At 37.2% G+C, this 17,018-nt stretch overlaps 4 protein-coding genes across 5 annotated transcripts in view; 3 read left to right on the top strand and 1 right to left on the bottom strand.

Moving 5' to 3' along the window:
- Nucleotides 1-17,018, top strand: part of LOC141595725 (uncharacterized) — a 43,175-nt gene that overhangs the window by 442 nt on the left and 25,715 nt on the right. Inside the window, exons 2-7 of one of the 2 annotated variants that reach the window (XM_074415692.1) lie at nt 1,641-1,758; nt 2,205-2,536; nt 5,360-5,464; nt 5,608-5,725; nt 6,150-6,248; nt 6,338-6,576. In XM_074415692.1, the coding sequence (XP_074271793.1) occupies nt 2,292-2,536; nt 5,360-5,464; nt 5,608-5,695 (438 nt within the window). In that variant the 5' untranslated portion in view covers nt 1,641-1,758; nt 2,205-2,291 and the 3' untranslated portion in view covers nt 5,696-5,725; nt 6,150-6,248; nt 6,338-6,576. Of the gene's footprint in view, nt 1-1,640; nt 1,759-2,204; nt 2,537-5,359; nt 5,465-5,607; nt 5,726-6,149; nt 6,249-6,337; nt 6,578-17,018 lie in introns of those variants that run through there. The other variant, XM_074415696.1, reaches the window with a different exon arrangement.
- LOC141595690 (cytochrome P450 81Q32-like) overlaps nt 8,463-17,018 on the top strand; it is a 35,841-nt gene continuing 27,285 nt past the window's right edge. The window contains exon 1 of the mRNA XM_074415661.1: nt 8,463-9,403. Coding sequence (XP_074271762.1) covers nt 8,468-9,403 — 936 coding nt within the window. The 5' untranslated portion in view covers nt 8,463-8,467. The remainder of the gene's footprint in view (nt 9,404-17,018) is intronic.
- On the top strand, nt 11,424-12,059 carry LOC141595718 ((+)-piperitol/(+)-sesamin synthase CYP81Q1-like). The gene has a single exon (XM_074415686.1). It carries the CDS (start codon nt 11,439-11,441, stop codon nt 12,033-12,035), a length of 597 nt encoding a protein of 198 aa, XP_074271787.1. The 5' UTR covers nt 11,424-11,438; the 3' UTR covers nt 12,036-12,059.
- Nucleotides 12,321-15,472, bottom strand: LOC141595666 (cyanidin 3-O-galactoside 2''-O-xylosyltransferase FGGT1-like). Its single transcript, XM_074415635.1, has 3 exons — nt 15,009-15,472; nt 13,438-13,876; nt 12,321-12,889 (listed from the first exon to the last, which is right to left on the bottom strand). Exons 1-3 carry the CDS (start codon nt 15,462-15,464, stop codon nt 12,396-12,398), a joined length of 1,389 nt encoding a protein of 462 aa, XP_074271736.1. The 5' UTR covers nt 15,465-15,472; the 3' UTR covers nt 12,321-12,395.

The following is a 17,018-nucleotide window of genomic DNA, read 5'->3' as shown; positions in this document are numbered from 1 at the left end:
TGAACTTTTTGAACTGAACTGAGGTGAGGGTAAAATTGGGTTGGAGTGAATTGACGTTAAGTCCAAAAGAACAGAGCTGAACCGTGGCGAATCTTGGGGGTATGGATGTATGATAAGCGCAAATTGAGGATAGGACATTTATTGGTGGTGGTTAATTTCGGAATGTAGACATGTTAATGACATTGAAGGTGATGATGGACATGTTGCTTGTTTGTAATGGTGATTTAATGCTTCATCGATAAATAAACGGTTAGGAGGGTGAGTGTTGGTGATTTAAGAGTAATTACCCGTTCATTTGGCGTAATTAAGGTCGGTTCATTGATGGGTAATTTCTAAATAAAATAATACGAGTTCGGGAAGTACGGAGTGTACGCTTGAATAATTATTTACGGGATTGCGGAATATTTTACGTTCGAATAACTATGACGGGGGTATCTGAATTTCTGAAGAGTTGCATCTGAATTTCTGAAGAGTTGCAACCCTTCAGAAATACATCCCCGATTTCCCTGATTACCAAATCCTTCCTATATATATAGATGAAGGATGAGAAGAAAAGAACACACAGAAAATCATAATCTTCTATTTGCATCAAAGAACGTATAACATTCTACACAAAATATTTCTATATTATGTCTCTGATTTTTGTGCCAAAAATCAGAGGGCACCGTCTTATCTCAGTACAAAGTTCGATTATACCCAGACACTGTTAAGGGTCGAATTATTCTATTAGGAAAGCGGAGTCGATTCGGTGCGGTGTTATTATTGTCAATTCCTGTTTCGTACATACTCAATTTCTAATAGTGAGAAATGGCGTAATGAAGGGACTGTGAGGGGCTGGGGAGATGCCCAAATTAAGTTGTGGGGTGACCAAGATTGAGATTGAGATGGGTGTACTTAGTATAAGGGAGGGAAGTGGTGCTGCCAGGTTGGTTTGATGTTTTTTTTTTTTTGGGTCTAATGGTTTGGTGGTTTATGGGAATGAAGGAGGCTTGTTATTGACGGGCCAAATTAGGATGGGGCTTGGCTGATGATATGTGGTGGGGGGGTGGTCTGAATGAAAGTAGTTGGTGGTGTCAATGGTGTGGGTGGTCACGAGGACTGAGGAGAGAGAACCGGAAGAATAAAAATGTTAAAATAGGGCGTGGATGTGATAGGTTGTATGCTTGAATATGGCTTATGGTTTGTGAATTAATGAGATCTTATTGTGTGAGAAAGTTATGCCCTAGAACTATCAAAAAAGGTATGCCGTTTGTTAGGGTAGATCAGTAGAGTGCGACAACAATACGTGTGGGTGGTGAGGTTTCATTTTATTGTGTGTGTTTGCGTGTTTCTTTCCCCTCTTTTCTCCTTTCCCATTTCGCTTTTATTCTTTAGTCATTCCTTGTTTATTCTCGGTTTATCTCATCTATTGTTTCCCCATATTACTTTTGTTACACCCTCATATTTCTTTTCTTGCTCTTGTTTCCTCTTTCAGCCTTTATTTTTGTTTTACCTCCGCAATGTAACATATTCTTGTTTGCTCATGTTTGCCACCCCCCAATTATTTGTAGAGCTAAGGCATTGTGATTATTATTGTTGTACCCGACCTACTATTTTGTTTGTTTTATAGGCTCACTTTTCCTTGTGCTTCTTCTTTGTAGGTCATTGTCGAAAGATGATATTGAAAACGTCGTGGAGATTTGATGTCCTAAACTTGATCGGAGAGTTTGTAACTCAGCAAAACGACTTAGAGAGTATGTAGGTTTGGTGGAAAAAAAGGTAAGTCCCTTAATAAGAAATATCGTACTCCGTATCTGTTATGATATCGAGTTTTTTTGTCTCCTAAATTTATTTCTAAATATATCATAAATATTCCACTTAGTGTCTTCTATGATTTCTGTTGTGATTCAAGCTTTATCTGTTAAGTAGCAGTAAGCTCCTAATCGATTTGAATTTGAAAATGAACTACCTAGTACCATAATTGCAAAATCAGCAAAGTGTTGACTACTAAGACTAGTGTGTTAGCAGAAGGTGTTTTGCAACTTGTCTATTAGTTCTGAGTGACAGGACGTGGTCTTTATACAACTATACCTGTATACAAGACGTCTTATTGCCAGTTGCGGCTTAGCAAATATGATCTAGCATACTTATAATTGTCTTTAGCTTTGAGTGAATTAATGCATTAATATATTATTCCTTGGTTTACTTGTTTGACTTTAATGCAGGTATGTGATGTATGCAGTCTAAGAGGATCGTGTAAGCGTGCATACTTAAAACCGAATGACTCTCGTCTTGTCCAAACTGTGGATGTCATGCGTCACTTATTGTTCTATGCTATACACCCAACGGTTGTATCCGGGGCCGTTAGACTTACTAACAATGAGCAGGCTGTATCATCTGCCAGAAGATTGCTGAGAATGTTGATGGACCTGACTAAAGCGTCTAAAAGTCCAGTCTCAGAGGAGATCCCTTATAAGAAGGAAAAAATTGTAAATTTGGCTGCTACTGTGGTGTCTCAAGCCATCGGAACACGTAAACAGGATTGGGTTTGTCCTAAGTAAGTTAACTAAATCTTCATAAATTAGTCATTTACAATTGAACTTTCCTGTATGGTTTGTGATGTCAGCGCGGATGGTGTTAAGAGACTTTAAGGCATATTTTTTTTGACATGCAAAAGCATATAAAATTCTTAACTAAGGGACTCCTGTTGGTACTTGGTAGTAAAAAAAAGTTGAGGGAATAGGGTTTGAGATAAATTTGGTGATGCTAAAGAAATTGTTAGAAAGAGCAGCAACTAGCATGAGACAGGTCTGTTACCTTTGTTCTTAGTTTTATCTTTAATCCAATCTTGAGAATCTTCAATTGTGTTGATCCTAATGAAATTCTTGACTGTGATATGTTGGTTTAATGTCTGATAACCCGTACTAAATATACATAATATTTTTATGTCAAACAGCTTTGGGGCATCTCCCATTAAACTCTTATTCATGATATTTTAAGTTCTTCGGTATTTCAGTTTCTAAAGGTGTGAACTAAACAAATACTTCGTACTTGGTAAATTAAACATTTTTGCAATGCTTCAACTGCTTATTGTTGGGGACCAATTTACAGTGAGCAGAGTTTATGCCTGCCTTGTATGTGTTGAATAAGATGTCAAAAAAATAAATTTGATGTGTTAATGACTTAATGATACTTACATAAAATAACCTTTACATTTGTAATCACAGAGGTGGTAAGTGGGTATCGAGTTTTGTCCTCAAATCTATTTTCTAGAGCCGTAGTTGTAGCGTGCTGTGAATCATGTAATACGGAGTATTATACGCCCTCTCTGTCCAACTGATTTCGTAGTTGTAGCGTGCTATGGGCCAAGCAGCAAATGGATTAGCTTTGTGAATGAAAGTAGATAACAGTGACCTGTACCTTTTAAGGCTCTAGAATAGTTAAGCCCTAAAATAGCTATAATAGTGACATGTACCTTTTAAGGCTCTAGAATAGCTAAGCCCTAGCACTTATGTAACATGATTACCCTTGTGCCTTAAGGCCTAAGGGCTCCCCAAATTCTGGGAAGAGAGAAATCCTATCACTCACATGACAGAGATAATTATGAGTGTGACCAAACTGAGCTTATTAACATTATGGGCCATGTCTTTGGAGCCTAATGCTTAAGTAGAAACTTGTCTCTTCTTATTTTTGTAGATAAGCTGATAAGATAACCTATGTTAACTTGAGAGCATAACTATTTATCTCTCATTTTGTATATGAGTGTCACTTACATGGTGGTCTTTTTATGATGGGCGTCACGCCGTCACCTCTATGATAAGGGCTATGGAGTGAACCACCCACTTGGTGTCCCTTAATTAATACTAATACTATATCTTGTCAAAGAAAACATAAAGTCCTTTTGAATGTTCATTCGTTCACCCTTGTCTCCAAAGCACCAATAAAATCAATATTTGCATTCCAGAATCCAGAGGATATCCGCTGCAAGGTGCTTCATGCTTTCATCGGTGCCCCTAACAGCCTAACGTTCCAATTTCTGATACTCACTGAGAAGGTGAAGGAGGAGATTGTTAATCCAAATGTCTGGTGCATGTTCCTGTATTTGGCTTCAGTATAGCTGACCCTTGAGCGTATCTAATCTAATATATTCTCAATCGGGTTTCCAAAACATTTCTTTTGTTGCTTTCTTCTTAGCAACCTGAGCAAATTCAGCATTCTCAAGCACTATCTCAGGGATCAGGCCCTCCTCATGGATAAACCCTCTTTCGTAGGAGTCAAGAGCATTCCCAGGTACAATGTTATCAATGTTATCAGATACATCAGTAGGGTATGCCTGCCCACCGAACAGAGCTGTGCACTTCACTTTGATGTTATTCATTTTTTTTACTATGGCTTAGTTGCAAAGATACTTGGGTATCAATGGTTCATAAAAAATTGGCTACTGATGGTTGATGTACTTTTGTTCACTCGGCAATTTAATATACTGTGATCATAGGCAGTGGAGCTGTTTCTATTTTTGGGGAATGTGCGGCCTACGTAACTGTACTAGTCATTCACATATTTCCTTAGATTTGTATGCATGCTTTTAGAAGGTGCATGTAGTCATTCACATATTTCCTTAGATTTGTATGCATGCTTTTAGGAGGTGCATGTAGTACATGTGAATAACTTGGAGAGAATAATGTTGATCTAATCTTTTCCGCTGATAATAATACTGTTCTGCTTTTTTTCTAAAGGACTTTGGTTTTAGTTATAACGTCATGTCGAATTTTGTGTACTCTTATGTAGATGAATTATTTGAAGGAAAAACATATCAATACTTTTGAGTACCTAAATTTTGACATCAGAAGCAGCGATATGCTTTTCTCTTCAAGGTTATGCCAAATAAAAGATTCCCTTATGGATAGTTAGGGGTATTTAATATGTGTGCACTTTTGGATTTTAATAGAATATTCATTGAATGTTGTAAATATTGTTCTTCAAGTGAGGTTTGAGAATTTATGGTGCAGGTAGCATCTGTGAAAGGGATGGAGTTAGATGCATAAATGTTTGTGCTGTAGCTGGCCAAAGCCGCCAAACTGATTTGAGTTGACAACAATAAAGTCACGGGGAGCTCTATTGTTTCTTTTCTTTTACCTCTTTTTGCGCATTAGAAATGAATGCCGGTCGCGCGGAAGATATATATGATTGATCATTGACTTGGTATTCTTGCGCCTGACAAGTGTGTTATGATTCTATTTTCAAGTTCAAATGATTTTTAGAATTAGTTAAATCTTTCTAAATTTTTAATTATGATTAGTTGAACATCTGGTCCATCTGTATTTCCATTTGCTCTTGAATAATTGCCTAATTTAATGTTTATTTTTGTATTCCATTGCAGGTGTAATTATGTAAACTTTGGCCGAAATATCAGCTGTGTAAAATGCAATGAGCATGCTCCTTGGCGACATGTTCAACCCAAGTCTGTTGACTGGCATTGTTGTACGTGAGTTTTTCTATCCTTGAACAGGCTAGGGGCAGCCCTTCTGCTAGATCTTGTTTTTTTTTTATAAAAAAAATAGTTCTAATTTGGACTTTGTTAATTCTCCTGTTTGATTCAACTTGATAGTCCTTTTGCTTGGCTTGCAGATGTCAATACTTAAATTATGCCAGAAATACCCAATGCCTAAATTGTAAGGAGGATGATCCTAAGAAGAAAAAAAAGAGTCCACACTGAACTCCAAAAAGGCGACTGGAATTGCCCTCAGTGAGTTTCTCTAATCTTGAATAGGCGAGAGAAAGCTATTTCACTCAGTCTGGCATTCCGTGGATGATTTTGCCTTTCTTTGTTTAAAATTATTCAAGGATTCTAGCTCAAATGTTCGTTGAAATCCAATGGGAAATTTAAGCGTACTCTGGAAGGCATATATGTTTTAAGTTGAAGGGCCTACCACCTACCTCAGGGAATTTGATGTAACCAAGCTGTGCTGGGTCGGGCTTCGTGTCGTGGTGTCTTCCGAACCACTCCAAAATGGCAAAGCCCTGGAACAACTTGGAGGTATGCTGTGGCAATGCCCTGCCTTCGGAGGAATGCTTTTAAGGCCTGGTTCCAGAATTGTTGCCTTTTTTTTTTACCTGTCACTGCTGATCTGTGGTTACTCCCTTCCTCACTAAATATAATTTTGTTATAGGTGTGGAAATTCAAATTTTTCAAGAAAAACAGTATGTTTCCAGTGCTCGGCTACTCGGCCACCAGAGTCTCTAGATTCTGGGGATTGGGTTTGCTCCATGTAACTTCCCTTTTCTCTCATATTGTCTCTCTCTGTGAAATCACTTTCGTTTTTGCTATGAGCTACGCTGAAGCAGTTTCCTTTGGCAGGTGTAATTTGCTCAACTTTAGAAGAAATGTTAAATGCCGCAAGTGTGAAAATGAACATGTCAAGCCGTGTCGGCAGAATCGCTGATGCCAAAAGCAATTGAAATTGACAATGTTGCATACTTGCATCAACATATGACAGTTGTTGCAGGATTTCACCTCCTTCGAGTCTTCGACAATTACATATTTATGGACTAGGGTCAAGAGTTAAGACCTGGCCAACTCATGACCTGCCCTAACAGGTAAGTTCATTGAAAATTTACATTTAAAACAAATAACTCTATTATAAAGATGCTAAAACTAAATATAAAATTTTAAGTTTGAATAAAAGTATGCATAAATCTAGTTATCTAACATATATGATTTTTGCTTAGCCCTAATAACATGAATTATTTTTTATCATAATCTCATGAAGAATAGAATTGTCAGATTATTCTCAACCTTCTTAAGGCCCTATTCTTTTCGGTTGAAAAGAGTTTCTCTAAAAAGAGCTAAACTTGATGAAGCTGAGCTAACTGCACCAAATGGAGCTGAACTGAACTGAATAGAACTGAAATATAACAAACTGAAATAAGGGTTTAATTTGTGAATAGATGAGTTCTACTTAGCTCTGCTGGACTGAACTAAGCCGAGTTGAACTGAGAGTTAATTAGTGAAGAGATTAGATAAAGTGAACTGAATGGAGCTGAACTGAACTGAATAGAGTTGAAATTAATTTGTGAAAAAAATGTGTTAAACTTAAATGAGCTGAAATTATGTCCAAAAGAACCAGACCTAAAGTCGGAATCTCATGTCTGATTATCGTGGGCCAAATGACAAATTAAGTGTAGGCCGCCCATGAGTGGATCATAGACAAGACAATATATATAATGGGTGAATGAGTGGATTATAGGCCCATGAGTGAATTGTGGTAATCGTCTTGTTTCGAATTACGCACGTTCGGCCCAATTTTTTTTTTTTTTTTTTTTCTTTTTTTTTTTTTTTTCCAACGAATCGTGTAATTAGTCGCATTACACTTGAGGGGAGGTTGGGAGAGGGAATTCAAACCTAAGACCAAATGTCCACAATACCTCCGTGTTAATCATTAGACTAAAATATTTTTGGTATTCGGCCTACTATTTTTGAACACAGGTCAGTAGAAAAGGGAAGATCTTGCAATCCTCAAAATTTATGTAGCATGGGCCCTGACTCTGAATTTCACACGCAAATCATGGAATGACAATTATTAACAATAATGGTGTTGACTGTTGACAAACGTATAAAATAGGGTGGAAAATGGAGTGATGGACCATAGTTCATGTTAAGCATTTTTTTCATTTTTTTCATTTTTGTTGACAATTATTAACAATAATCATTTTCTCACACTTTTGGTCTTATTATTATTTGTCCAAACATGGCTTTAATTGAGCTGTAGATTCTCTTCCAAAACAACACAAATTCTCATTTAAATGAATATTATTGATTTTAAATTTAAGACGGGTTTAATAATTTTTACTTTCATAAATAAGACACCTAGATGCAAGGGTGTTTTTAGTGGAAGTTCGTGGGTTCTATTAAACCTCCACTGGTTCCTAAAAAACTACTCTGTATTATATACAACTAAAAATACTAAAGAATTAGTTAGATTTAGTTAGATATTGTTGGCATAATGGTTTGTTTGTGACTTTTTATCTTTTTATTGAAGGTATTGGGGTTCGATTCCCATATATTTAGTGTGTAAATGCGAACCCCATTACAAGCATCCTAGAAACGCCACTGCTTAGATGTTAACAAAAGACTTGTCTTTAGCTATGCTAGTTATATCTTGACCCATTTTAAATTTAAAACGAATAATATCTGTCTTAAACGAGAATAATTAGTCTTGCTTATAACCGTTGTAAAATATAACGGAGGGTGTATTACCCTATCACTCCAAAAAAAGGTGTTAGTTAAGATGGATTTATACTTAGATAGGTTATAGATAGACACTACAACAAATAAGGTAATTGGCGACTGTAGCTTCTCTGTCGCCTTTGTCTTGTTTTCTTGTAGTGAGATTTGTTTAGAAGATGCCACGTTGGATTTTAGTGATAAAGAAGTTCACGTCATATGCTTAAGATTGGTTTTTTATATTATTTATAGACTTGCCCATAAATGCATAGCAAATTAACAAAAATGGAACAAACATGGTTCTATGCTATAGTACTAACATTCTTAGGTCTCATATGGTTCTTCATCTTATCCAAACCAAGCCACAAACACCAACCACCATCACCACCGTCGCTTCCGATAATCGGTCACCTCCATCTACTCAACACTAACCAACCTTTTCATCGTTCACTTCATGAATTATCCTCTAAATATGGTCCAATCTATTCCTTAAAACTCGGCCACGTCCGGGCAGTTGTTATATCTTGTTCATCTCTAGTGGAAGAATGCTTCACCAAAAACGACATCGTTTTAGCCAATAGGCCCAACAACCGTTCTTCAATACACTTCCACTATAACCAAACTACCCTTGGTTCTGCACCTTACGGGTCCCATTGGCGTAACCTTCGGAGAATAACGGCTTCAGAGTTTTTCTCAACCACGCGCCTTAACCTCCTCACTCACATAAGGGAGGAGGAGATAACGTCGCTTATCAAAGGTTTATTAATATCGAACAACAACGCAAATATCCATGACTATCTTTTTACTCCGGTCCAAATAAGACCTAAATTGTTCCAATGTTTTTTCAACATTATTATGAGAATGTTAACCGGAAAACGATATGATTTTGTGGAGGGAATCGATAAAGGTTTATATGAGGTTGTGAACGAGCTTCTCGAGTTGGGTGGAGCCTCAAATCCAATTGATTTTTTCCCCTTTTTAAGATGGTTTAATTATGGGAATATAGAAGGGAGAATGAAAAATGTGATGACAAAAATGGAGGAGTTTTTTGATGGTGTATTAGAAGAATGCAACAAGTTTCGAAAGGACGAAAGCTTTTGTAAGTTTGGAGATAAAATGCCATTGATTTACAAGTTATTTGATTTGCAAGAGGAAAATCCAGAGCAGTACTCTGATCAGATTATCAAGGGCATTATACTGGTATAGATACTTTTTTTTTTTTTTTTTTTTCAGTTCGTATGATATTATAAGACAATCATATGGTAGAACATAGTCCCTCCTATTCTAGATAACATTCCCTATTCAAGGGTGGCACGAGAATTAAGGAAATTCGAATTAAATAAGCTAAAGTATTCTAGTGGGGTGGGGTAATTAGAGAAAGGGTAGGTATCCGTATTGTATGGTATTATTGTGGATGAGATGATTAAAATAAATATTGTTGTGGAGTAAGGTGATTAAAATAAGAAAAATAAAACGGCGCTACCGGGTGACACTCAATTTGGGCGCCACCCTTTCACATGGGGTGAATGGGGACCCCTTCAATTAAGAATGCACGTGAGAGGGTGACACCCAATTTGGGCACTACCCGATGGCGCACTATAACTGTCCTTAAAATAAGTATTGTTGTGGAGTAAGGTGATTAAAATAGGTATAAAAATTTATTAAATAAGGAAAGTAGGAAGGTATTGTGAATAGATAAAAAAAAAGGATGAAGGCTATTTAGAATAGGAGAGAGTATTATTGTTAAATAATACTCCCTCCGATTGAGTATTCACTATATGCTTCCCTATTTCTTTTTTCGGATTATTCGGGTTTTCTTCCCTATTTTCTTTTTTGGGTTGATTTGTGTGGTCCAAATTAAATTGCATGTGGGGTAGTGTGTTTTGTGTGATCCAAATTCACTTTCTTATTTCTTGTGCAAAAAGAAAATGGGAAGAATATAGTAGTGAATAGGAGGGAGTATGCATAAAGATCAAAGAGTAAATTAGAATTTACCCCCTTTTAAAATCAACTTTTTTAAAATTACTCCCTTTTAAAATTGTTTTTTAAAATTACTCCCTTAAGTTGCATTTCTTACTAAAATTACTCACTCAAGTTGCATTTTTGCTAAAATTACTCTCTTAAGTTGCATTTTTTTTTTCCTAAAATTGCTTCAAAACTCACAATTTAAGTGACTTATTTCCTCTATTTTTGAACTCTCCCTACATTTGTCTACATAGTTATACCTTTCAAAGTATAAATTGGCTAAGGCACAAAATGAATAAGTTCAAAAACTGACGAAATAAGTTACTTAAATTGGTGTTTGGAGCAATTTTAGCAAAAAATGTAACTTAAGGAAGTAATTTTAGCAAAAAAATTTAAAAGGGAGTAAAATCTAATTTACTCAAGATCAAATGAGGTCCTAAATGTTCATTTTGATGCTGACGGTGTTTGAACCCTCGTCATGAGTACCAATATCTGAATATTTTACCAACTAAGCTACTCGATATCTGCAAATGCATGAACATTATAAAGATTTGTCAACTATGTTGATGAATGTAGATAATGTTGATGGGAGGAATTAACACTGCAGTTGTTACATTAGAGTAGAGGTGATCAAATGGCCCAAGCCCATTGGCCCGACCTGACCCGGCCCGCTTTTTTGAAGGGCTTGGGCCTTTTATTTTGGCCCAAAAAATCCCATGGGTCGGCCCAAAAAAGTCCAATGTACTTTTGGGCCGAGTTTGGGCTAAGCGTTTGGCCCAAATTTTGGCCCGGCCCAGCCCATATTTATTATTAAGGAATATTTTTGTTATAAAATCTGTGTAAGTAGCGTAAATTTTATATATAATTCTTTATAAACTCATGTATATATTTATTGAGATTTAAAAGCGATGTTTACGTATCATAAATCATATCTACTTGATATGATTAAGCATTATAATGTGTCGATGATTGTCTTTTATTCCATTTTTGAAGATTAATTCATATGTACTTCATCATACTTTGTACGATTTTTTATACTAAGTGCACTTTTAAAGTACTAGTTGAAGGTAATGTACTACTTATCTCGTTCGGTAAGTCGTAAATTTTAGGGCCTGAAAAGCCCATTTAGGCCCAAAAGCCCGATTTAGCCCATAAGGGTTGGGCTTGGGCTCGCTAAATAGGCCCTCTCATTTGGCCCGGTCTGGCCCAACCCGCACATGTGGGCCATTTTTTCATCCCGGCCCGGCCCAAACCCGCATAGGCCCGGCCCATGATCAGCTCTACATTAGAGTGGGCACTCGCATCGTTGCTCAACAATCAAAATATACTTAACGAGGCACAATTGGAAATCGACAGTCGCATAGGAAGAGATCGATTAGTGGATGAATCCGATCTTGAGAAGCTCGCCTTTATTCAAAACATCATCAACGAGACATTGCGACTCTTCCCAGCTGGCCCGCTTCTAGTCCCACACGCGTCATCAAAAGATTGCACCATAGCAGGGTATCAAGTGCCAAAGGGTACAATGGTTTTGATCAACGCATGGACAATTCATAGGGATCCGAATTTATGGGACGACCCATTAGACTTTAAGCCTAAGAGATTCGAAGGTGGCAAGGTGAACGAGCATCGAACATGTTTTATACCGTTTGGGGTTGGGAGAAGATCATGCCCCGGATCTTCGCTTGCAAACAGAGCCATGACAATAATTTTGGCTTCATTACTCCAATGTTTTGATTGGGAAACTAATGGTGGAGTGAATGTGGAATTGATTGAAGGTTTTGGGCTAGCCATGCCTATGGCTACACCTCTTGTTGCAATGTGCAAGCCTCGACAAGATATCGTCAATGTCGTCTTGAATCTCTAATTAAATGTTTGAATTCATTCTTAATATTCCAGCGCGTTTTGTTTTATATGTCGTTTTAGAAAAGAAGTTTATTTGTTCGTACATTTTGAATAATAATTGAATGCATTGTTGTTAAACTCTCGATCCGGATTATAGGATCTTACGATTCTACGATTCAAAAAGTGGTGATCGATCCCGATCCTAGGTAGGAACTTAATTTTGTAGCATCGGATCATATATCCATTTCCGTTTTGGTATATCCTCTCGAGTGTAAAAGGGCACTACACATGATGCACGATTAAATTACGCATGTTAGCGGGTGAACTGAAACTCAATACCAAGCGTTGACACTCAAATTTGTGGATACACAAATATTAGTGTTCATTCTAGCAACTGCCTCAAATTCTTAATAAATATACTTAAATAAGACTCTTCAAAACGTTTACAAGACATAATACGTCTCAAATTAGAATGATTAATCCTCACTTCCTTCCCCAAATCACTTTCAGAATCCATCGCCTTAGAGATTGCATTTTTTATGGCATGGCGGTCATAAAAGCCGTCTTCTGTCCGTGTCTCGACTTCAACTCCGATCTTTAACTCCAAACTCATCAGCCTCGCATTGCAAAATTGGTCCACTGCTTGAGGGATCATCACAATTTGGGATAAGCTCATTATCGCTTCTGTTAATGAGCCAGCTCCGCAATGTGTCACAAAACAACCTACTGATGGATGTTCCAGTATCAGCTTTTGTTGTACCCATCCATCGTAAATCATTCCTCTACCTCTAATTTTTTCCGTGAACCCTTCTGGTAAGGCCGACTCTGTTGTATTATAACCCGTGGGTGGTTTGAAGGCGGCCAAGAATGGCATACCTGGAGAAAATTTGTACAAGATCTTAGATAAGAAATTACGAGTATGAAATCAAATGACTTAGTGAATAATGACACATACAACGATCTTACACAAAACTAAAGACAAAACATAAAAAAAAAAAAAGTTATTATCTTGTGTATCCCTCAACTTTTTCATTTTCCCTTTTTTTTCTTGCAAAAAAAACTTTGATCGTTAATAACTCTTGGCTACAAGTTCAAAATACGATAATTTGTTTTTCAAATTGACCGTTTTTAAGAGGTCTTCAGTTTGAAAAAGAATTCACCGACGTCTCAACTCGTAGTCGGGAATTATGGTCGGTCAAAGTTTATTCGTTAAAAAAGATTTGACCAACTATAACTATCGGCTACGAGTTCAAAAGGCTGTGAATTTTTTTTTTCAAATTCAAGGTCTTAACGAGATAATTGTTTGAAAAAAAAATAGCGTTTTATGAACTCGTAACAGTGTATTATCGATCAATTTTTTTTTTTTGTGAAAAACGAGGAGTGGACCTTAGAAAATGAAAAAGTTTAGGGGAACTTGTACTTACCTATGAGCTCGAGTCCAAGAACAAACTCGCGAAACTGTTCTTCAGTCAAAACACATTCGCTACCAAGAGCACAATATATGACGCTGCCTCGACCAAAACCATTCAACCAGGCATTAAGATGATCATCTAATGTAGAAACCGAGGGATCCGGGCAAACGGGTCCGGTTAAAAACACGGGCTTTCCAAACATTTCCTCTGCTAAATCACAATATGCTCCTTCCATTTCCTTGCATGACTTAACAGCAATGGCATCACATTCACGGAAAGACACAATAAGGCGTTCAAGGAGCGTCATACCTCCACCACAGGGCATTGAACAAGCAGAAGCCAAGTAACGGGCCTCGTGGGTTTTGAGTCGAATCAACTGGGACGGAAAACATGGGGGCGGTTCCATAAGTTCCGCCTCCGTGTATTGGTGATTGATAGGGAGGTTCCTTGCCTACAACAAGATTTAAAATTCCAGTTGGTCTCAAGACGTTACTTCGTAGGCCAGCATATGCTTAATTTTTTTTTTGCCGAGTGGAAGCATATGCTTAGTAGAAAAAGGGTAAAATAGTAATTTTAAGAGGCATAACAAGTAAAATAGGGGCGTGAAATTTGAGTTAAGGGTAAGATAAGGATCTCAACTTTTCAATTTTTTCCATTTAAGGACCTTAATGTTTACGGCCCCTCCTAGGTAATTGGAAACTCCAATATTCTTCCCCCACCCAATTTACCCATTTGCCCTTAGAAAAAAAATGTTATTTAGATTATATTTGTAGGATAGTGATAGGGCGTCATCGGGTGACGCCCAAATTGGGTGCCACCCTCTCACAACCCTTCTTAATAGAAGGGGTCCCACTCACCCCATGTGAGAGTTTTGGGTGTCACCCGATGGCACCCTTTCATTATGTGAGAGGGTGGCGCCCAAATTGGGCGTCAACCAGTGGTGCCTTATCACTATCCTATTTGTATTTACTAATTAAAATCATGTGAATTAAAGTTGTTTAACCAAACATCGCGGGAGTTTAATTCCTTGGAAAAACAAACTTTTCCAAGGTAAGCAAACATGTTTTTCTCATTTTATGAGAATTGTATGTAGGAATTAAAATCCTATAAATTGCAAATTAATACAGGAATACAACTTCTATATGAACCAAACGCGCACTTAATTATTATTCTATGTTACAAGTTACAAAGATTATTAAGTATGATTTCAATTAATTTTATTTTTAAGAATGATAATGAATATGGGTTGTCAAAGAGTCAAAGTCTATTTTAACGTTGAAAGTTGAAGGCGTTAGTGTAAATTAAACGTTAAGGTCCTTAACTGAGAAAAATTAGAAAGTTAGGATCTTTTTTCGTATTTAATATTCACACAAAACAAGTGACGCTCGTTAATTAGTAGTTTGATACGGAGTATATGGCAGTAGTTATTATTTGCGAACGCGGTATGGTGTGACCAGTAAAAAGTGACCACTTTATAAACCGTGACCACTTTAAAAAGTGATCGTTTATAAAATGATCACTTTTTAACTGGTCGTAACATGCGACGGTTTTATAGCATAATTTGTATTGATAAAGTAAATTACCTGGGCACTGATATAAAGAGTTCCCATTAGGTAAGTAGTAAGATAATACAAGGACTTAGCCCCATGCTTTCGAGCCATTTCCGGAAGCCAGTGGGCGAAATCACAAAGAACTATGTCGGGTTTGAGACGGGTTAGAAGGGAATCAATAGTCTCTTGGGTCATGTCCATGGCCGCCATGAGGAAGGGCTCGACTGGTAAGGGTACATCGGCGGTGGTCTCGACACCGGGAGGGATACCCTCCACTTGGGGGATAGTTATGGGAATGAAGGTAATAAGGGAAGGGTGGTGATTATCTGAAGCCAACTTAAGGGCAGTTTTATGTGGAAGAATTAAGGATGTGTGAATATGGTTTTGAGCAAGTTTATTTGCTAATTCAAGGAATGATTTTAGGTGTCCCATTGCAAGCCATGGATACATTGCTATATGCAAACTTTTGTCATTGTTATTATCACCCATTTTTTGAATAAAATGTAGAGAAGTATTGAAGTTGAAGTTAGCTAGTATGTATTTATAGGAAGGAAAATGAAAGGCGCCATCGAATGATACCCAATTTGGGCGCCACCCTCTCACATGGGGTGAGTGGGGACCCCTTTAATTAAGAATGAATGTGAGAGGGTGACACCCAATTTAGACATCACCCGGTGGCGCCCTATCAAAATCCAGGACTCAGGTCCAGGAGGAATATAAAGTCAGTAACGGTTTTTCAGTGAAGTTCTTGATACAGTTTTATCTAGGGTCAATCGGGAAAAGCCTCGCTCTTTGGGTTGTTAATACAAAGGTAAAGTACTAAGGTTGCATATATCTGATTAGGGGTGAGCATAATCCGATTTGGATCGGAAAAATGGTCCGGTCCGGACCGGAATCAAAAATCCCGGTCCGGTACCCGATCCAACATTGTTACAGATTTCGGTTTCCAATCCGGACCGAAAAGACTGGAATTATTGTATTTTTTATTTTTTTAAAAATTATGATATAAAAAAACAAGTGTAGGCCTATTTAATCCCGTCCAACCGGTCCATTCTCGTCCAACTAATCCGGTTTTTTGGATCGGAATTTGAAAAGGAGGGTATATAATAATAATTTCAGTCCAACCAGTCCGGTCTTGGATCGGAATTTTTCCAGGCCGGTCCTAGTCCGAAATTTTTTATTTTGGTCCGGTTTCAGATCCATGACTTTTTTAGATTCCAGTTTCGGTCCGATCTGGACCAGTGCCAAGCCCTAAATCTCACTGTCCGGGGTAAATTTTATTTTCATAAACGACGCCCAATGTCTATAGTAAGTTTTGGCTCACATTTTTCGTCACAAAAAACACAAGTACTTCGTATTTAATACGAGCTATGATATATGGATGGATAGTATGTTAAATTCCACAAATGGTCATGGGTCACACACATGCTCACATAGTCACATCCATAATAAAAGTGAGCGGATTTTTTTGTCTCATTTTATATCTCATCTTGTGTCTCACTACACTCACTTTGTGACACATCATTAGTTTAAGAGAATTTGCTATCAATCTTAATTCTTATCATATGAATAATGATGTGTCGCAACATAAAGATAATGGGACAGGAGATGGGACATAAAAGTGGGACAAATAATCTCAACTCATAATAAAAGAGTGAGTACTTTCATAAATTTAAGAATGTTTCATCCTAAAACTAACTCATAAAAAGTTGCGTATTTTGTCGGTTAATAAGAGAGTTAAGTAGCCTCCTCTTTTTGAATTTTTTGGTTAATTAGCGTTAATTAGCAAAATAATTTTGTAATTAGCGTTCATTTGAAACTATTTGGGTCCATAGTGTCCACGTCATCACTTTTTATTTTTTTTCCAATTTTTATATGAAACCGATAAGAAACCTAGCGGTTTCACTTAGTTTTTTTCTTTTTATATAAAAGGCAAACCCGCTAAGAATCTTAGCGGATTACCATATCAGTACTGTCATTTTGTAGTGTACCTAATGCAAGTTGTAAAAAATTGTTGGAATAAGCCGCTGAAGTTCTCAGCGA

This window comes from Silene latifolia, chromosome 1 (assembly GCF_048544455.1).
Source record: "Silene latifolia isolate original U9 population chromosome 1, ASM4854445v1, whole genome shotgun sequence".
Lineage (NCBI taxonomy): Eukaryota > Viridiplantae > Streptophyta > Magnoliopsida > Caryophyllales > Caryophyllaceae > Silene > Silene latifolia.
Note: the sequence above shows the minus strand (reverse complement) of the source record. Positions and strands in the feature narration are given on the sequence as shown.